The sequence below is a fragment of the Nannobrachium achirus genome, assembly GCF_963921795.1.
Source record: "Nannobrachium achirus genome assembly, chromosome: 9".
In the NCBI taxonomy this organism is placed as follows: Eukaryota; Metazoa; Chordata; class Actinopteri; order Myctophiformes; family Myctophidae; genus Nannobrachium; species Nannobrachium achirus.
This window is the reverse complement of record NC_137818.1, coordinates 20182825-20205075: the sequence shown is the minus strand read 5'-3', so window position 1 is coordinate 20205075 and position 22251 is coordinate 20182825. Positions and strand designations below refer to the sequence as shown.

The following is a 22251-nucleotide window of genomic DNA, read 5'->3' as shown; positions in this document are numbered from 1 at the left end:
ACATGCATGCAGTGTGTCTATTCATTAATTTGACACATGCACCTCATTTCAATCCGTCTTCGTCGATATGTATACCTCTCATGTTGATACCTCGATATCGATATATTTTCAATATATTTCCCAACCTTAGCAGTGGCCATTCATTTTTCCCATGGAGATTTTCCAAAATATTTAAATCAATTGTTTTAAGCCTAGAATCAAGCCACACAGGATCCTGTTGAATAACTACCATAACCAAAACTTTAATTCTGTGAAAATAAAACATTGAAAACCACTAAACAAATGTTGTATATATATATATATATATATATATATATATATATATATATATATATATATATATAAATGATTAATAATAATTATTAAGGACCGTGGATGGCTTGATTATAGGCTTAAAATAATTGATATAAATGTGTTTTGTAAAACTATTGCTATGCCCTGTATTCTGGTGGGTAACAGGAAGGGTGGGCACCAAAACATGGGACAGAGGAGAAACTGGACACATCGGAAGAATGGGCACTAGGGTGTGTGGGCACCAAAAGCAGAGTGGGCACCAGACCTCGGAAAAGTGGGAAATCCAGGCACCAAAACAGGAATACTTTGAAGTCTGGCATGCATAGCATAATAATGGAATGAAAGATTATTATGGGCATTGTGTGATGCCTGTATTGGTAGTCTTCCGAGGCATGGTGCCCACTCTTCTTTAGATTTTTTTAAAGAGATTTTACATATAATTGGACCTAATATTTTAACTATTATCAATTGCTCTCTGTCCACTGGTCTGTTCCCTTCCAGTCTTAAAGCTGCTCTAATCAAACCCCTCCTCAAGAAGCCAACTTTGGACCCCTCAGTTTTAGATAATTTTAGGCCAATCTCTAACTTGTCATTTTTATCCAAAATTTTAGAAAAGATTGTGTCCAATCAGTTGATCTCTTTTATGAATTTTAATAATGTATTTGAGGATTTTCAATCTGGCTTCCGTGCCTGTCACAGCACGGAAACAACTCTTTTAAAGGTCACAAATGACCTTCTTCGTGCTGCTGACGATGGAGACTGTTCGATTTTATTACTTTTAGATCTTAGCTCTGCGTTTGACACCGTGGATCACTCTATTTTAATTGACCGCCTGAAAAATTGGGTTGGCATCGGGGATACAGCTCTTGGCTGGTTGCGCTCCTACCTCACCGATAGGAGTTTTTCGGTGGTGATTGGGGAGGCAAAATCCTCTCAGGTCCCCCTGACCTCTGGTGTCCCCCAAGGCTCCATTTTGGGCCCGTTACTTTTTTCTTTATATATGCTCCCACTTGGCCATATCATCCGTAAACACAAGATTAATTTTCATTTCTACGCAGATGACTCACAGCTGTACATCCCCCTCAAACCTGGCAGCACAGACAATATAACCCAAATACTTACCTGTCTCTCTGACATCAAGTGCTGGATGTCCCAGAACTTCCTCCAGCTCAATGAGGCAAAAACCGAAATCCTCCTCTTTGGCCCCCCACATTCCACCCCCTTTTTTCAGTCACAGCTTGGCAATTTGTCACAAAAAAGTGCTGGCCGTAACTTAGGCGTTATGTTTGACTCTAATTTATCTTTTAATGTTCAAGTGACCAAGGTAGTACAATCATGTTTTTTCCAGCTTAGAAATATTGCAAAAATGTAATCATTTCTCTCATATTCAGACCTGGAGAAGGTCATTCATGCTTTCATTTCATCACGCATAGATTATTGTAACTCCCTGTATTCTGGTCTCAGCAAAAAAACAATCTCCCGTCTTCAACTAGTGCAAAATTCCGCAGCCAGATTATTGACCAACACCAGAAGACGTGACCACATTACACCTGTCCTTGCCTCCCTTCACTGGCTGCCTGTAAGTTTTAGAATAGATTTTAAGATTGTATTGATTACTTTTAAAGCACTACATGGCCTAGCCCCCAGCTATATTGTTGATATGCTGGAGGACTATAACCCAGGGCGCAGCCTCAGGTCCTCAAACAGGGCTCTTCTAAAAGTCCCAGAAACGAATCTTGTCACCATGGGTGACCGTGCTTTCTCGGTCCGGGCACCCAGGCTCTGGAATGCCCTGCCTGAGGCTCTAAGATTAGTTACGTCACTGTTTTCTTTTAAGTCACAACTGAAAACTCACCTGTACACCAAGACTTTTAATTAGCCTTTTATGTATTATGTTCTATTTTCTTTTATTATTTTATTTTACTTATTTTGTTTAGTTGTTTATCTTTTAAATGCTACTGTTTACTGTTGTCTTATCTCATTGAATTTTATTGCACTGTATTTTATTCTGCCATTGGAAAGCACTTTGTAACCTTGTTTTGAAAAGTGCTCTATAAATAAAGTTTATTATTATTATTATTATTATTCTCTAGTGTCCAATCTTCCCCCAAAATGGTGCCCAGATATGATATCCCTATAGTGCCAATGCCCACCTTCCTGTTTAATTTGGTGTTGCTTGCAATAAGGAGAATAGTTAAAATTGTTCATTGTAAACTATTCATGCCAGACTGTGACTTCCAACTTCCAAAGGCACACATTTGTAAAGGATATGTTTGTATAGCTAGTAGCTTAGCTACCTGTATAAGCGTGGACCTCCTCCACAACAAACCACACACACAGGTGACAAATATTGCACCCTGAATGAATATGGGGGCACAGTTTGATTGTTTTCCGCTGTAGGCTAGCTATGCACTTACAGTTACTTACATTTAATGTTGGTGAAGAATCAGAACTATTGCATATTTGGCCACACATCTTACATTAGTAACGCTGACGTCGATTTTGTTTTGGGGAGGATTTGAGAAGCAGCTGTTAGTACTAGCTCAACAGAGCGTATAGCAGAATGTTTATCACTATGCTGACATCTACTGGACGTAGCATGTACATGTAGGCATAATGTAAGCACAGCCTGCTTTGTATGGTTGCAAACCATGCAATTTGCGGTCTCATTATGTTATTTTAATGTTTAACAGGTTTAATTTAGGCTTTAACAGGCTTAATTTAACCCCATTCATTCCTTGGGAATCAAAATTGTGTCTTAGGAATGCGACAAATACAAAAAAATATAATTGAACTCAAGTCTCCATGGCATTTTGGGGGTGAACCACCCTAGGGCACAGTCACACCGCACTTTTATTTTGCTGACATTTGCATATGTCTGCAAAAAGAAATGCTCTATTCCCATTGAAATGCTTTGGCAGAATCCACCCTCATAGGTAGGATAAAAGTGTGGTGCCCTGTGTGTGTGTGTGTGTGTGTGTGTGTGTGTGTGTGTGTGTGTGTGTGTGTGTGTGTGTGTGTGCCCTAACAATATAGGCCAGAGAAGTGTTACTTTTACATAAGTAAAACAAAAAACCTGAGTACCCTTCCACCACTGGGGATTAGACTCTGTACATAGATTCTGTGGTAATACTGATAGCAGCAGTGTTGTGATGGGACGCGTATATTTACTCCCTTTTTTTAAATTATTGGCTATGGGGCAGGTACATGCAGGGAATGTTAGAGCTTTAGCTGAAATTTCTAAAAGGGCATTTCGGTGAAAATATCAAAAACAGTCGGCTATTTTCAGTGACACTGAACTAAGCATAATCAAGTCAATACTGGAGATGTGGCATGCATAACGGCATCGAGTTCTACACAGAGAGGGCAATTCTATCAAAAGATGCTGCATTCAAGTTCAGGAGAGTTTGGACAAGGTAATTCTCTTGAATGCTGCCTTTGTATGGCATGGAAAGGGGGGCATTTGCATTTCTTTCACCATAGTAAAAACTGCATTCATGGTCTGGACTGGAGAGGGCACTTTTTACAAACAGATAAAAGGCCAGGGGCTCAAGCCCCCTTTGATGTCTGTCTATGTGCGCACGTTCCTGTTATGGGGTGAGCATGGAGCTGTGGGACTGGACAGGAGCCGACAGTTAAACTGTCCCAGTGTGGGCTGCTGGCACGGTGGGTGAAAGGAGAGTGGTGTGAGGGGAGCAGATGGTGCCCAGGGCATGACACACAGAGCAGGCCCGAGCTGGAAGGAGACCTGGGCACTGAGAGGAAGAGCCACGGTATATGGGCACATAATTTAACATGATCTAAGGTTCTCAATCTTTTCAGACCGTGACCCCCCAAAATAAACATATTTGAACTGGGGACCCCCAAAAATTATCATAATGATTTGAATTGCTCTGACAAGCACTTGGAATATAAGGGTTGAGGCATATAATGCAGTTTGACTCAGTTCTACAGAGTCAAACGTGAGGCGTGAGCTTGTATTTTCAAAACCTTTGACCCTTTCTTATATTATTTGACAATTTGGCCAAAGTTTGACTATATCTATACAATATATATATATATGTGTGTGTGTGTGTGTGTGTGTGTGTGTGTGTGTGTGTGTGTGTGTGTGTGTGTGTGTGTGTGTGTGTGTGTGTGTGTGTATGCGTGCGTGCGTGCGTGCGTGTGTGTGGACCCCCTCAAAATCATGTGGTGGGTGCCAACCCACAGGTTGAGAACCACTGATTTAACACATAATAAAAGGAATGCATTATAAACAAAGGGCAGGAGGAAACAATTCATGTGTCAGGATCAGCGGTCCCAGCTCTGGTATGGTCAGAACAGAGAACACCATTGTTCCACACAGTGTTCACGGGAGGGAAGCTGGCAGCAGGGGACTGTGTCACTGCTAGGGCTTGGGATTCGGAACCGGATCTAACATTGAGGAACCAGAATCCGGTTCCGTCACATTTAGAACCGATTCCAGAACCGCGATATCACACTGTCAGTGCTGGTATGTGGACTTCACATCTGCTATACCACTGTTTCTCAAACTTTCAAATTTCAAGGTCTCCCCTTAACTCTGACAGTGTACAAATTGGAACACTGTCAGAGTTACAGACTTGTATGGGTCAATTTATACCCCCCTAAAGGAACTCACAGAGTGCTATACAAGGAGCATCACAACTGTACAAACGGAACCAAATGGACCCTTAAGCTGGTTGCACACTGCTGCGTTTTTCGTTGCGAAATGCGTTTTTCAGGGCAAGGAGAGAGAGAGATAGAGAGAGCAAGGGACAGAGTGGTGCGCGAAACGGCGGCAGTGTGCAAACGTGACTGACATAACGTGAGGTTGATTTTTTTATTCACCCGCTCCGAAATTCACCCCGATATTCGGCCTGAAAAACGCAGCAGTGTGCAACCACCTTTACTGTACGTAGCACTCTCCTGTTGAAAAACGTTTATCTATTGGCTGAAAGTAGCTTTTGCTGCTTTATCATTGGCTAAACTTTATAAAAGTCGGTGATGTATGCCCATGTCACTTTTATGTTTTTTATTCTGAGAAAAGAAACAGATGGATAAAACCTTTAAGAATATAAGTTCAGTAGGCCTATAACAAATATGAGCTGTATGCCCCACAACAAGTTTTTGTTGCTTGGTCATTGGTTAAATGTTACTTTGTAAACTCCAGAGGACTGGTCAAGCTTCACATGAGGAAAATTCTAATGATAACACAGAATTCATTTGCAAATGTGACTTACGTCATGGCAACCACACACTTGCAATTTCCAAAATTGAATCTTTCTAGTTGCAATTATTTTTGCAGAATTGCCATAATCGCCACACCGGTAATCACTTCCATGTTGGAGTTTCCTCCTCAAGATTAAAGTGTGGGTTGGCACTGAGTGACAGGGACTGTCCTACTCATGGGGGGAATTTGACAATGACTTGCTTGAGGGGCAGTGGAAATAATAAGTTGTTCAAAAAGAAGATTATACTGTACAGTACATGATGAAACGTTTTGTATGAAGAGCAAAGAATAAAATAACACAAGGTATCAAGAACATTCCTCCTCCCCCCAAATAAATGACCATACAACAACGCAAGTGATAATATCAATACACCATTTCCTCTGAATACCATTTATTGTTCAATCTACAACAGTCGGCCCATGGACAAACCGCCTCCACTCATTTCATAGTTTGTAGGATACATTTATGACCAAAGAACACATTTCACACTGCTACAGATTGACAGAACTGCCATATCGAATGTTAAGATATCTATTTACTGTCATGCTGAGTGTTTTTCTTATTTTTTTTTAACCAGTAAGGGTGACTTACTGACGCTGTAACTGCTGCTAGTGTGATTTCTGGGATAATAATGACCTCTATACTGTATGTTCCGGAGGGCGGACGGCATTCCATAGTATTGTCCTTCTATGGTAGGAATTTGTACTGTAATTTACAGTTAAGATGGAACTGGACAACATTGTCTGGCCCAGTTCAAGACAAATATAAGACAGACAGTGTAATATGTTAATACTTTTTGTAGAAAAAATTCATATGCATTGATACCTTCAACCAATCCTCATCGCACAATTGTCTTACTTGTTCCTATGTTTATTAGTTTGTGCAATATCTGAAGATAGTAAACAGCTATGATCATATAGCGATCTTAATGTTATCTACAGCTTTTGTATATCCTTTTTGGTTATGAGGATTAGCATAGTCGTCCTGTATCTAATAGTATTTCATGATTACATTGTAATATAAAAAAGAAGACCTCCTCAGAATGACACGTCTGTACATGAATGTGTTTTTTTTTTCTGTTTTCTGTTTTTTTTTACATTGCTGTGATAATGTCTAGCTTTTACATCAAACCTCGTCACACACACGTCGCTCCGCCTTTCATTCCACCATGTGTCATGGCGACTCCTTTCGTAGCTTCACTTTGGCAGTCAAACCCCAGTGGTGTGGAGGGAGGACCACGTCCTCCCCAACGTCCTTAAAACGTTCGGACTCTCAGAGTCGTGTCATCCTTGTTTTCAGACCCGCATTAATTACCCTCCTCACCTTCCTCCTCGCCCTCGCAACGGGGCCGTCTTGTGCAGCATAGGTCCTTGTTTTTAGTCTTTGTTTAAGAGTTTTTTGTTAGCGCTTTTTAACGCAGCTAACAAGTGTTGTGCTAAGTTTGGAGAAACCCCCCTGCCCACCCCCACCACCACCACCACTACCACGACCCCCCTTTGTCTGGCTGGTCTGTAAAAAGGCTGTTTTCACAGTTAAGTCCCAAGCAGCAGTCTTTGTCCAAGTTTTTTAAGGGTGAGAGGTCTCCAGAGGGCTCTGAAGGGCCAAAAGTGCTGGTCCTTTCACTCCAGCCAGGTGATAGAACGTTCCGTGACACTCAAAAAGCTTTTTCCCCCCATCGCTAAGCCCTCGGCTACTTTATGCCAGATCGTATTTATTTCAAGCTGCAACTCATGCAAGACTGTCCCGCAATACCAAACGATGTTAGGGAGACACTGTGATAGCCCAGGTAGATCAACTTATCAGAGCATGCAGCTAATACGGCTACTTCAGCTTATAAAAATTGGCTGTTTTTAAATACATATTCCTTGCAGCGGTATCGGAAGAAATACACTGTAGTGAAAGCTGGAAAGGTGTGATGTGTGTTGGAAAGAAGCTTGTAATATGACACTCATGAGCCACACAGAGGTCTAACCAGGAAACATCGGATGCTTAGCGGTATTAGCTACAGTGGCCAGCTTGTTGAGGGTTTTCTAACACCTGGCAGGGGGTAAAGGCTCGAAATATGCTGTTGCCCTTCAGGGCCCCCAGGGCCACCCTTGACCTTTGAACACAGAGATCACGAAACGCCTCTGGGGGTGGGGAGGGGTCGGGGGGGTGGGGGGAGAGAGGACAAAACATCCAGTAGCCGTGTACAAAAACATGGATGCTAAAAGATGCAGGCCAATGAAGAGATAAGAAAAAGTATCCAAGCAACAGTCCTCGTTTTTAGTAGGTAACACTTAATAGATGGTTTCATATGAACAGGCAAAAATGTTAATTCGATGTCATTTCGTAGAACACGTATCTGTCGAGGATACTTTCTTTTCTCTTCCATCCACTTGCAGCCCCCTTGTTTATTGGCCCTCGGTTCCCACGGTTTCGCTTTCTCTCTCCCTTTCTTTCTCTCTCTCTCTCCCCCACCGTCCGTCTCCTTTCTCTCTCTCTCTCTCTCTCTCTCTACCTCCTCCCCCTTCACAGGCTGTTCTTGTCCGGCAGCTCGGCCTCAGGACTGCGGGGGAAGTAGACGGTGGCTTTGTGCTCCTCGTAGCGGTCGATGTGCTTGAGGTGGACCACCATGTGCAGCGCGTAGGCCAGCACCAGCAGCAGGATCAGAGAGGTCACCAGGCCCATCAGGATGGCCGGGGTCAGGAAGGTGGCACAGTCGCTGGGCGACGCAAACTTGTCGGACTGCACGTTGAAGGCCTGGATCTGGGGGGCGGACGGAGAGGAGATGGAAAGACGTGATTATTAGCCTTGAACTGAAAAGGACACTGGGATCTTATACTCGGAATACCGGAAAGATAAACATAATAATGGTACAGGCAGGTGTGGAGACAGGTAGCCACTTGAACTGTATTGTCACACTGGGCAAACATTTTGGACAAAATAAGGCATCTAGAAGCCCAAATTGTGAGCTTGTAGGTAGTCAATTTTTTGGAGCGGTGCTCCTGGAAGCAGTTAAGCTCCAACATCTGGCTTTGTCCGGGACATAAGTGTGGCCTACATCTGGCCTACATCTTGACACAAAGCGCTCAAAGTTTGTTGTACGCCCAGGGTTGGCCGAGCTCCGTGGGACGCTTAATGAAATGACCTCATAAATAGCAAAATAGCACCGCTCACTTCAATAGTTGATGTAGAGGGAAAACAGGAGTGGGCCAAGGACAGACCTCTGGTGGACCTCGCGGTCAACAAAATATAGGGTTTAACAGGCTAAGCAGGTTAAAGTGACTGTTTAGACAAGCCTTCAGACTTTGAATGACAAAGATCAAAATGCTAGAGTGTGTGTGTGTGTGTGTGTGGGGGGGGGGGGGGGGGTCCACAGCTAAATCATTGATATTAGGAACCAATTAGCCGAATGCGTATCAAACTGAGGGTTAGGGTAAAATGTAAAGGTTCCCAAACTTTTTAGCTGGAGTCCCAGTTTGAAGTCTTCCTGGGACCCAAACTGGTGAAAGTAGTCGAGCTACAAGCTCACCAATACGACGCGTTGTGAGCTCTTAGATCATCTATTTTCACTACGTATTTGTATGTTTTCAAATTCATGGATGGGACAACCCAAGAATGGGACTGGGAGAAAGTGTACCTGGAAGTCAGTGAAGGTGATGTGCCAGTTAGCGGACGTGTCGGTGTGGGCGCTGGGAACCAGCAGAGTGTCGTATTTGTGCAGGCTGCTGACGTGCTGACAGTGGTAGGAGGAGGTGGCCGGGGCGTACACCTCGCTGGCGTTGAACGTGGCCTCCTGGGTCCAGTTGTAGTGGATGTGAACGCTGTCCAGGGTGAACCAGTTCTGACCCGCCGCCTCGTAGAAGGTGTTGGACATCTGGAGCCTGGTGGGAGGATAATACAGTAGGGTTAAACCTACAGTAGTTCTTCACTTGTTTACTGCCAGGGACGTAGACGAGAGTCCTTATACATAACCCTCCCTGACTAAGACTAGTTTGAGGAGAGTCCACTGTTGGCCACTAGAGAGTGCTGTTCACAAGTGTGTGTGTGTGTGTGTGTGTGTGTGTGTGTGTGTGTGTGTGTGTGTGTGTGTGTGTGTGTGTGTGTGTGTGTGTGTGTGTGTGTGTGTGTGTGTGTGTGTGTGTGTGTGTGTGCGAGACACACACACAGCCTGCATTCAACAGGATCCAACTTTACATGGGATTATCGAAACTGGCCAATCTTTTCCCCTGATTCTATGGCTGAGAGAGATAAATAAATAAATAAAGCTGGCAGTAAATGAGTTAAACCATTATAAGCCCAATTTAACTATTTATTTAAGATATTTGTGGGACTTTTCTGCCTTGTTTCGAGAGACAGGAAACAGGGATCGAGTCGGGAAGTGACATGCAGCAAATCGAGAATCGAACCCTGGACACGCTGGTCAGACATCAAAGCCTACATGTACTGTATGTGGTACGCTCCTTAGTTGCCTTAACCACTTGGCCATCAGTGCCCCAAAGCCCAAATACTTTGAAAATAGCTGATCTACAAGCTCTACAATGCATCATGGATGTGATGCGTTGTGAGCTTGTAGATCTGCTGTTTTTGGTTTGTGTTCGAATATTAGCAGAGGTCTGATAGATATGATGATGTTTTTATTACATAGATGATGAAGAACCATTGGAGGGTAACAGAGATGTTTGTACCTGATGACTAGTCCTCGCAAATCTTCAACATCACCAAACATTAAAGAAAGCCTGTGAAACAACAAAGCATAGGGTCAAATGTGTTATAATATTTAAGTGAGTAATGCGTTTAACACACTAGAATATCAGCATATACTGTATATTATGATTGCTACCGGGCAGAACCCTCTTATCTCCACAATACATTATAACTTTTTATTATTTGTTTCATAAACAAATGATTTTTTTCATTCTACAGTGTCACACAAAGGTAGCAAAAATAGCAAGCATCTACAAGCTCAAGTTTTGAACTTGTAGGACTGAAAGCTGAAAATTGAATCCTGAAAGCAATAGTTTTGGACATGAGGTGTCCACCGGACAGCTCTGTTTATTGCGACCATGGGTCGCAGTTTACTATCTGAACCGTCACATCTTGACCGTATCTGTCTGTCTGTACCGGGTAACGCCTGACACTGTGGTCCCCCTGACACATCAATGTGACAACCAAGATAGCACCGCCCATGGCTGCTGTGGTGAATACGTGTTGCGTTCTGTTTGAATGCAAAAATGTAGTATGCCAAAGCAAATTCCTATGTGTATTACACAATGGTTAATAAAGTAATCTGAATCTGAATCACAGGTGACATCGCAGTGATGTCAGATACTCATATATGGGCATAAAAGGGATTCTGTTGGGGATCTCCATTTATGGGCATAAAAGGGAATGTATCCCAGATGATGCCCTGTTAGGAGAACCATACTAACATAATCCATTTATGGTCAACTCAAGACAGATGGTGCGACCTCACCCTTTAGGGCAAGGTCGCTTTTCGCCCTTAGGCGTCTTACTGGTAGTAGTGACTGGTACATCTAGATACACAAACAGACACGGTAGCCATAAGCCCCCTGCTCAAGTCGTGTGTTCACAGCTACACAGTTACTTACCGTTGTTGGGAACCCTTTCTGTTCACTCGTCTCACTCCACAAATGAACCCCAGGTCTCACCTATAATAACCCCACACCACTTATTTAGGCTATAGGACGGCTCAAGGTGGAATAAAGAGTTTCAATGGGTCTGGTTTTCAAAAATACTCAAAGGAGCAGTTCCCAAGTACTTGTCAAACTACTGTAGTTAGCTTGGAATTCCCCATCGATGATGTCCACTGGTAGGAGGGATTCTGAACTGTCCACAGCCCTCTGAGACACAGAGCAAGTAGACAGAAATGGTATTTTCTACAATTTATGCCTCTAATATTTGATAATTTGGCCAATGTTCAATTTGTCATTGTAGAGGTATTAAAAGGTCCTTAAATGGGCACTTTAGAAACACTTAAACTTTATGTTGGTCTGTTTACTGTTGAGAGGGAAAACAATGTTGTGCATTAAGTTAATCCTCTGGGGACCTCCCAAAATATTTTGGGGACCCCCTGACCCACAGGTTGAGAACCACTGCATTAGAGGAGACCGCGAATATTAATCTCTCAAGAACAAATGTAAAGGAACAAAACAGAGAGGGCGCAGTTTTTCCCTTTTCTCTGACGATGGTGCAGATTGTATGAAGATAAACTAAGACTAAATATATTGACAATTTAATCACCAAGTAAAAACTAAACTAAAATCTTAAGTAGGGTCTAGGAGAAGAGATACAGTAGAACTAGCACTAAAAGACATTCATTTTATGTTTGGTTGCGCTCCGGTGTTGTGCACTGAAAATAGCAGATTTACAAGCTCACAACACAATAAACAAACAAAAAAGACTTTTAAGGGTGAAAATGAATTCTACTATGCCGCCACAGCACAGTGGAACGCTCTACTAACTGCCCTGAAAGTTCTAGCTTCTTCATTAAGGTTTATTTAAGGCTGACCTAAAAACATGGCTCCACTACCAATCTAATTGGACTTAGCTCAATTCTCCCCCAGGGTTGTACACAGCTCACTACCTGTGACACCCTCCATATGCCCCCCCCCCCCCCCCTTCCACCATTTATGTCACTATCATGAATTTAATCTGTTGATATTCTGTTTCTATATTGTTGTTTTGTTGCATTGTTTTGTCCAGTCGTTTGAGTGTGTCCAATATTTCATGGACCACAACAGGGACATGCAGAGAATGTTAGAGAGGCAGGGGCTGAAATATCTAAGGGCTTTTTGGTGAAAATATCGAAAATAGCAGACTGCTATTTTGGTGCTTGAGATACCACACTCAACTAAACATAAGTCAATACTGGAAATGTGGTGTACGGCATGGATTTCTACACAGAGAGGGCAATTCTTTCAACGTAATATGCTGCATTCAAGTTCAGGAGAGTTTGGACAAGGCAATTCTCTTGAATGCTGCCTTCAGGTATGGCATGGAAAGAGGGCATTTGCATTCCATAGTAAAAACTGCATTCATGGTCTGGAGAGGGCACTTTTTACAGACAGTTAAAAGAGCAGGGGCTCAAGCCTCCTTTGATGTCTACGTGTGCACTTGCCTGGACCACAATAGAAACGATCCACTTGCTTTTTGTGTCTGCCTGTACCTTTTTTTTAATCCATCAATTAGGTAATCAATCAAAACAAAGTTGACTCACGTGGCTTTCTCCTTGGTGCAGATGGAGCCCTTGGTGTCCACGGGCGAGTTGGGGCTGAAGACCCTCTCAGTCAGGTCGATGAAGGTGTGGTTGCGGTAGCGGATGGCCAGCCGCTTGGCCTTGAACAGAATGCAGGTCTTCCCGTTGTAGGAGACGCTCAGCGGGCCGTAGGGCCCCATCAACGACTGGAGCAGCTTCCTCTTACTGTGCGGCATGCTGGTCTGGTGCCAGCCAAACGGCTGCAGAGAGAGAGAGAGAGAGAGAGAGAGAGAGAGAGAGAGAGAGAGAGAGAGAGAGAGAGAGAGTGGTTGAAAAGGTAATAACCGCATTTTGTACTTAAGTAAAAGTATCCATACTGCCAGTGGTGTAACGGGGGCAGCCCTCTATTCAGAAACACCCCTACTTAGAAATTCCGACAATGTCTCCATTCCGACACTAACCCTATCTCTAACCCTAACCCTAAACCTAACCCCTATGGAAGTGTCGCCACTCCGACAATAAGAAGTCAATTTCGGAGTGGCGACATGTCGGAATTGAGAGAGCCTCCCCTTAGAAATACCCCCACTGAGGTTAGGGTTAGGGTTTAGGTTACTACCTATGAGAGTGGATTGCCCATTCCGCCAATGCATTTCAATCAGAATGGAGCGGTTTCATGCCAGTAGAGGATTTCTGCCAAAAACAAAACAAAAAAAAAAACGCTCCATTCTCATTGAAATGCATTGGGGAACGGGGAATCTATTCTCATAGGTATTTTGGTGTGAGGGCACCCTTACAAGTAAAAGTCTGGAATTCTAAATGTACGTGAGTAGAAGTATGAACGCATCAGAATGTACTTTAAGTACCAAAAGTAAAAGGAGAAAATAACAGATCTATAAGCGCACAATGTGTGGTGATGCGACTAAAGTGCGGGATAAAGTGGTTTATGTAGGCAATGTTTTATAATATTATCATTCCTATCTGCAAAGTAACTCAAGTTTTTAAATAAATGTGGTGGAGTAAAAGTACAATATTTGGATCCGAGATGTAGTGGAGTAGAAGTAAGAGTATTGGAAATTGGAAACACTCAAGTAAAGTACAAATACCTCAAACTCTACTTATCTACTTAGTTACTTTACACTGCTGGATGTAACAGATGATTGAGTGAAACAGTGAAACCTCACCAGAATAAAGGAAGGAGGGAAAAAAGGCTCTCAAGAGGGCTTTCAAACTTGTATTTGTTAAGCTCTGGGCTAAAGCCAACCCTATAGGCTATACAGAAAGCCCGGGCTAATAGCTTAACCTTGTTTCACACTTGTATTCATTGACCCGCAGGCTTAGGATTCAGCTCGGAAATCAGAAGCCTGCCTGGTTAATGTCTTTAGAACAGTGGTTCTCAAAGTGGGGTCCGGAGACCACCAAGGGTCCTTAGGGGGACCCCTTAAAATCAGTTTAACCACTTTCACCTAATAGGCTATACGATGCACTCTGAGCCTGTATATCTGTTAATTTCAAAAAGTCTAGAAACTAATTTGACAAATTTTGACAAAGATTTTTGAAACATTTTAAGGACATAAATCTCGTATTAGGGTCCCAGGCACAACATCATTTTCAGAAGGGGTTCCACGGCCAAATATAATTAATTTAGGCGGGGTCCTCGACATGAAAAGGATTGAGAACCATTGCTTCAAAATGCTCACAGAACACAACTTCCATTAAACTTGAGCATTCAGTTGTCCGCAGAGGCAGTCCTCCAGGGTTTTTGGGGGAATAGCCACGGAAAAGTCAGGGACAACCCTGCTCTGACGCAGGGTTTAGGAAGCTCTGAGCTAAGTTGTACTGTAAGCGTGAAAGCTGGGCTCTGTTAGGCCTTATACCTGGCAGACAGCAGCCCCAACAGCAGCTGTGTGACATTCTTTGAGTGTCCTCTAGAGGGCGATCATAGATTTACTTTAGAAAGATCTCATGGAAGAGAATAGGCTCTGTGCATAACCATAGTCCTGAGTCCAGCAGTGGTTTAAAGTAACTAAGTATATTTACTCAAGTCTGTACTTGAGTATAATTTCTAGGTATTTTTACTTTACTGGGGTGTTTCCAATTCTCAGTACTTTTAATTCTGCTCCACTATATCGCAGAGGCATTATTGTACTTTTACTCCAATTATTTAAAAACTTTAGTTACTAGTTACTTTGTAGATTTTGATTATTATTACAAAACATACATTAACCACTTCAAGCAGCCCTATATACATTATGGACAATCGTGACGCATTGTGTGCTTGTAGGTCAGCTATTTTCAAATTGCAGTATTACTTTTAAGTAAGTAAAGAATTACAGTACTTTTACCACCACTGCCGTTTCCCATAGCTTTGTTTGATAGGCTCGGCAGCAGATTTGAACTGGAAACAACAGTCCAACACCTTAAGTGTTCAAATACAGTATGCCTGCCAATAAAACAAAGCTATGGGAAACTGAACTGGGCATGCAGTTATGCACAGTGCATAGGGATAATCCAGCAATATTTATACACAAAGTATATAAACTGACAATGACCATACAGTATAACAGGTACTGTGGTTGGACTAACAGTGATTCAAGCAAATGGTTCATAAATAATCATAAACCTTGAATCTGATCTACTGTAGCTAACGTATCAATGTCTGTTTAAAAACAAATCAACAGACGTAATGCTAAGGATGCATTTGTCCATGAATTAAATACAGAGGGCTTCCAACGTAAAAAATGTATTATTTATTAATAGTATTATTTGTAAAAGGTCTTATTTGGGATGTTCCTTTTAGGCTGGGTGTTTAACTGTACTTGTACTGTACTACATTTCAATTGTATTGACTATACTTTACTGTTCTCCATTTTTGTCTAATAAAATAATCAATCAATCAATGCTGTTTAACTTTCTCAGTTATCAATGTGCGACTCCACCTTCACCTTCCTGTGATCCCACATGGGGTCCTGACCCATAGTTTTAGAATCTCTGGTCTAAAGTATGACACTGTCATAGTAGTGGTGAAAAAAAAGAACTTCTGGGATCTCAGATTGCTGTCATAGATATGACACCAGTGTAAGCCTGTTAGCAGAGGTGGAATATAACTGAGAACTAACTAAGTACAATTTTTATCACAGGACCTTTACTTGAGTACAAAGGACCACAATGGAAACAAGCCATAGGCTTTCTTGGATTTAAAATCCTCTTAACAGACCTTGTATTTAGCTGGGAGAGTGGTGAATCAGGGACCCCCACCATATACTGTATAACAAATTATTTAGACTTGTTTGACAGCATTATCATCAGTGTAAATTAATGTGTTTTGGATTGTTTATGATCTTTTCTTATAATATGTTCTTCAACCCTCGATACTTGGTAAACTTGACCTTTGACTTTTACCTACAGTAGTCTGTTCTTTTTTTCCTTCTACACCAAACCCATTTAGATTGTGGACGTGCTATTTTTGGCAAATGTTTCCACCCTATCACACAAAGATTTGTCTGGGCCCCACTATGGTAACTAAGAGGACCCCCTAGGAATCCTGGACCCCCTGATGGAGTAGTCTATTTCTAAATTGTGTATATTCTATCCACCACTGGCCCAGTAATTATAGAAGCTGGTAACATATGGTTCCAATGACTCTTCAAGAACAATGGAGCTAACGTGTGTATGTGTGGCAAGAAGTTCTACCTCTGTTCAGTGAGTGAACCCTACAATATGCCCACGTACAAGGTCATGGAATGGCTGGTGTGTGTGTGTGTGTGTGTGTGTGTGTGTGTGTGTGTGTGTGTGTGTGTGTGTGTGTGTGTGTGTGTGTGTGTGTGTGTGTGCGTGTGCGTGTGCGTGTGTGTGTGTGTGTGTGTGTGTGTGCGTGTGTACTCTAGTACTGTACTAGAAATTTACTATTTACTAGTCACTTTGTAGTTATTGATTATTATTACAAAACATACATTAACCACTTCAGCCTCATGGGATATACAGGCTATAATACTCAGGCTATTTGAAAATGAGAAAACAGATCTACAAGCTCACAACGGGGCTCGCGACCCGTTGTGAGCTTGTAGATCTAGAATACTTTCAGAGAAAATGGAGAGAAAGGGTTAAGAGGAGGGGGGGAAAGAGAGTCATAGTCTACCTGCAGTATTCTCCTGAGTGGGTTTTCATCTTCAGGCGTCAGACGAACCTCTTCACTTTGTAAACCCACGCCATCTTGAGCTGAAAACACACACACACACACACACACACACACACACACACACACGCACACGCACACGCACACAGACAATGCATCGTGATAGCTTAGCCTATATCTGTGAACAAACACACATCGTAAACACACTGCAGTGTTCTCTGGCACTAATATATTCCTACACACACACACGCACGCACATGCGCACGCACACACACACAAACACACGAAAAAACAGGCCACAAACACCTGCATCTAAACACTACGGAGGCTCTTCTCTATTTCTGTAGTTTTGCGTCACCACACTGAGTCATCAGCACTTTTAGTTTTAGGCATGAGAGACAGTGTCATTATCATATTACAGCAACAAGGGATTTACTGGACAATTAAATCATCTCTGTCTCTCTTTTTTTTTATTGTCTAGATGTTGTGACAAAAGCCAAGTTAATAAATGTCTCTGAGATATTTGAACACAGACGCAGCAAGTTTTACTCCCTACTTGTAATACAAAGTAGTACAGCATTGGCTGATGTCATACAGTGCCAACAGTGGCGGCGTAAAGTAACTAAGCGCATTTTACTCAAGTACTGTACTTAAGTATAATTGTGTGAGTATTTCTAATTTTCAATACTTTAACTTGTACTCCACTAGCTACATCTCAGAAGCAAATATTGTAATTTTACTCCACTACAATTTATTTGAAAACCGTAGTTACTAGTTACAGTACTTTGTAGATTTTGATTATTATTACAAAACACACTAACCACATTTACATTTATACATTTGAAAACATGTGTAAGGGTGCCCACAAACCAAAATACCTATGAGAGTGGAATCCGCCAATGCATTTCAATGAGAATGGAGCGTTTTTTTAAGAAATCCTCTACTGGCATGAAACCGCTCCATTCTAATTGAAATTGAGCACTTTTAGTTTTGGTACTTCTTTTAATTTTACTCAAGTCAATTTTGATTACCACCAAGATCAAAAAACATCAAGGATGTTCACAATTACGGAAGTGTAAATCCATACCTTCCTTTAAAACAGCACTGAAAAGCCACTTAGAAGCGGCAGCTACTTGCGGTGCCATGGCATTGCTCCGAAGGTTCATTGTGCCGAAGGTTCATTAGTCCGAATTTGTTAAGAAAACTATCCCAAACTCTAACCCTAATCCTAACCTTAACCTCAGTAACCCTAACTAAATTCAGACTAATAATGAACCTTCGGAACAATGAACCTTCGGAATTATGGGCAGTCCCCGCTACTTGCAACTACTAAATGAAAACATAGCCTATCCCTGTGACATACTAGCGTCATGTCCAGGGGGTGTACTTGTACATCAAGCTGCCTCACGCTACAGAAACAGGAGATAGGCTCCTGCCCTATATGAGCATCATGGCTCGGCCGAGTCATATGGGCCTCATGGCTCGGCAAGGCTTACTTATCCTTACCTCCCCTGACCTTTCTATTGTAAATGCCATCTATTTTGCAGTGTCTATCCTAACCTTCCCTTGACCTCTTTATTGTAAATTATACCATTTATTATTATATATTTCTTTTTCTGATGATATCCTTAGCATAGTACTATGTTCTATCTGTCTGTCATTCAATGTTATACGGTTAAAAAATGATCTCAATTTAAACACGCCATGTGCTTTCTTGGGCCTATCCTTTTAGTTGACCTTGTACCAGTGAACTGTACCATCACGAAACTGTACCTTTTCCTATGCAAACTTCTAATAAATTCTTCAATCAATCAATTAAACTAGACTTTTACTTGCAACAGAATATATGTCTACATTGCCCTACTGTATGTAATGCCTCGGTCCTACGACGAACCATAAATCGTGGCTTATGTGTGGAACATTAACAATGAGATTGCGTCTGTCAAAGCTGTCAAAGTGAGCAGGCCAGCATTGCAATTATCATGGCAGGTTTGATTGAATCAGGCCTCTTCCTGCGTCACACAGCAAATCATCTGGAACACGTTGCCACTCACTTGATGTGACTCTCGTCGCCCGTCTGGGGTTCTCTCTGCTGTGGAGACACAAAGACAAAGACACGCTTATTTTAGTTGACGGTTTCACATCGTACACCAACAGTTATGATTTCATTGTGGTTTGGCCACAATGTTCGATCATCGGAACATTGGTTTGGATAATTGGAACATATAGATGAGAAATTACATGTTTGTGTGTCCTTGAGAATAACATTTAAAAAATAAGAAATTACATTTCTGCACAGCAACAAAAACACACAAGACATGTTGTGTGACAAATGACTTAATTGCCATAAACAAACGACTGACAATGACTGGTATCAGTAATCAAAAAGGCTATATTTACTAATTTAATTTAAAAATAAATATATCTAGGCTATTGTAAATAGCCGATCCACAAGCTCTCGACACGCTGCATCATGAAGCGTTGTGAGCTTGTAGATCAGCTATTTCTGCTATTTTTTTAAATGAAACAGATTTCCAACAGATTAATTCATACAGATTCATCTCAAATCATTGCTAAAGCGATCAGCTGATTGTGTAACAATGTGACACTGTCAGGGCCGAAAATTAACACCCTATTTAGTCACACTGCAGTGTCTCACAAAAGCATAAAAAATAGCCGATCTACAAGTTCACGCATCGCATTCGCGACATGTTTTGAGCTTGTACAGATCGTCTATTTTTGTATTTTTTAATCCTGAAAAGCAACGGTGTAGACATATGAGGTTTCCACCCGACAGCAACAAACTGTGACAATTGCTTATAGGCACACTGAGGTCTTGGCTGCAGAGAAACCTCTGAACAGGTTCTTTTAAAAACTGCTGTGTGTACCGTAAACGGAATGGCTAGTTCATATTCTCTGAGGTTCATTTGTCTGCAGTATATGTACAGTAGAGGAGCAGCAAGCACCGTCACCGATAATAAAAAGCACAGGCATAATTTTTCGATAGGGACAGAGTGTACAAGTTGGGTCTCACGGCACGCTTAGGGACTGTCAAATGTACATTTTGTTGTAGCCTATGACGGTCATATTGTATATGTGTATGTACTTGTATATCGTCTATTTTCACCTTCGCATGCATGACTAGGTATAAATCAGTTTTTAATCTCATCTACCCTGTAAAATACCAAACCCCTAGTTCGAAACCTACAAGCTACAATGATAATGCAGTAAAGCCGATTAAAAACTGCATTTCTATCACATTAATTTTGAGTATCTACCTGTACTACGGTAGTTGACAGATCATGCATATTTACGGTATTATGTAAAGCACTTTGAATTGCCTTTGTGTATGACTTTTGGAATAAATGTGATGATGAATTAAAAGAATGTAGGAATAGTTTAAGAAAAAAACAAAGCAATAGGTAGAGTTGAGGGACGATGAAGACCTATTGGGATTCTTGGTTAAATTATAGATTTTAGTAGGAAATCCCCCCCAGGATAAATAAATGTTTTGATGAATCAGTATATAAACTAAAACTAAACAAACTAGATTGCTTTTGTTGCCGTGCCGTGCTGTGCCGTGCCTTGCCTGAACTGGACTGGTGCTGCAAGCATTGTTCATTTCGTCAACTAAAACTCGTTTTTTTTTTCACTGACGAAAACTAAAAAACAGAAAATAAAAATAAAAGCTAGGTACAAGTGCATGGAGAAGAGACCCAGTAGAACTAAAAGACAAGTCATTTTATGTTTGGTTCGGTGCTCCGGTGTTGGGCTCTGAAAATAGCCAGCTGCGACACGGCTGGTATTTAATCGCCTAAGACTATGCCAAAATTAACACAGGTTGGAAGGCAAGTCAAGGCAAGGCAAGGCAAGGCAAGGCAAGGCCTTGAAAGTAGGAGTGACCGTCACAGCACCAGGAAGGAGGACTTTACTGCCCATTCTCCTCCACCACGTGTCTGCCGTCCATCCATGGGCGGAGTTTATAGGAGGGCAGGGAGTGCACTGCCCCCCCCCCCCCCCCCCCTGGCATTTCTGGCTATGAATATACCTGAACATACCTGCAATATCCGGACTGTACTCAAAGATTACACATATTTTTCAAAAAATTGAAAAATTAAAATTAAAAAGGAGTTTAAAATGTAAAAATATCTATTTTTTTAAGTATTATTATTCACTGATATTACCTTATTAAAAATTAAATTAAATTAAAATAATTATTGTCCTGCATTAAACAAAATATTTTGTAGCCATTTAAGACGTAAGCAGTAAGACGTGCAGTAGTTGGACAGTGTGATAAGTTGACATGTTGTTGACATGTTGCTGCACAAGCTGCCCCCCCTAGGGCAAATGTGAAACTCCGCCTATGCCGTCCATCGTGTTCTCATCCCGTCCGTCTAAACCCTGAGTAGCCTTGGACTCCTGCTAGCTAATCCCAGCCCCATCCATTTAACTGTCTAATCACAGACGTAAATCTCCGGGCCAATGGGCTTAGGGAGCGGAGGCTGCATACCGGCCTCGTCTTCCTTGTTGTGATGGTTCAGCGTTTGCTGCTCTCTACGGCAGCGCGGAGGGGGGGAGGGGAGAGTTGTCCTTGGAGATCTGGGTTGGTTTGACCACCGCAAGCCTGTTATAATAAGCTTATAGAGTAGGCCAGCGCCAAACAAAACTAAGACCTGTGGGAGCGCGAGGGGGGGCTGGTGGCTGTGGGAACAGGGAAGGTAAGAAACGGTGTAGCCGCCGGTACTGATCTGTGAGGATCCTAGACCATTGATTACAGATGTGTTGACCTATATTCGGTAAAAAAGGTGCGAATTTGAAAAAAAACATGATTTGATTTAAGTTTCTATTTGAGAACATTTAAAGGGACAGCTCAACCCACTATTTCTTTTTTCTTTCTACTTTGTAGTTTTTGTCGCATTCCTAAGCCAGTAATTTGGATGATGAGCAGTGGTTTCCTATGGGGCACAAAGAGCCTGGAGACACAAAGAGTCTCCTTAAATTATTGGCTAGGGAATTCGACAAAAACAAAATTATATCCATGAATTCAACTCTCCATGGTGTGAGTAATCCATCATCCATTGACCGTTGGGGGGGCGAGTGCCCTGTGGCAACAGACAGGGTTAATCTGGCCCTGAGTTTTAGCCTGCGAAATCAACACTGCTTGTACATGGAACTGCCTCACCGGAACCCTGCCCTAAGGGCCTCATGGCTCGGCAAGGCTTACTTACTAACCAACCTCTCCTACACAGCCACCTGTCACATAACTTTGGCAAAGAGAAAGAATGTTGCACATTAACAATGGGATTTCTCAGTGGAGTGCTACTGCTAATCAGACCCAAAATCCAGTATACCCAAAAAAAAAATCCCATGAGGCAGCACATCTCAGTTAACCT

General features: G+C 42.0%; 1 protein-coding gene across 1 annotated transcript in view; it reads right to left on the bottom strand.

Annotated features, from left to right (window-relative positions):
• Positions 1-8036: 8036 nt before the first annotated feature.
• The window catches only part of LOC308290701 (V-type proton ATPase subunit S1-like), a gene marked incomplete at both ends in the record, with an annotated part of 53717 nt that continues 39502 nt past the window's right edge, over positions 8037-22251 (bottom strand). The window contains 7 exons of the mRNA XM_080732611.1: positions 8037-8273; positions 9148-9391; positions 10196-10246; positions 12748-12986; positions 16862-16916; positions 18913-18950; positions 21325-21412. Of these exons, the coding sequence (XP_080588737.1) occupies positions 8037-8273; positions 9148-9391; positions 10196-10246; positions 12748-12986; positions 16862-16916; positions 18913-18950; positions 21325-21412 (952 nt within the window). The remainder of the gene's footprint in view (positions 8274-9147; positions 9392-10195; positions 10247-12747; positions 12987-16861; positions 16917-18912; positions 18951-21324; positions 21413-22251) is intronic.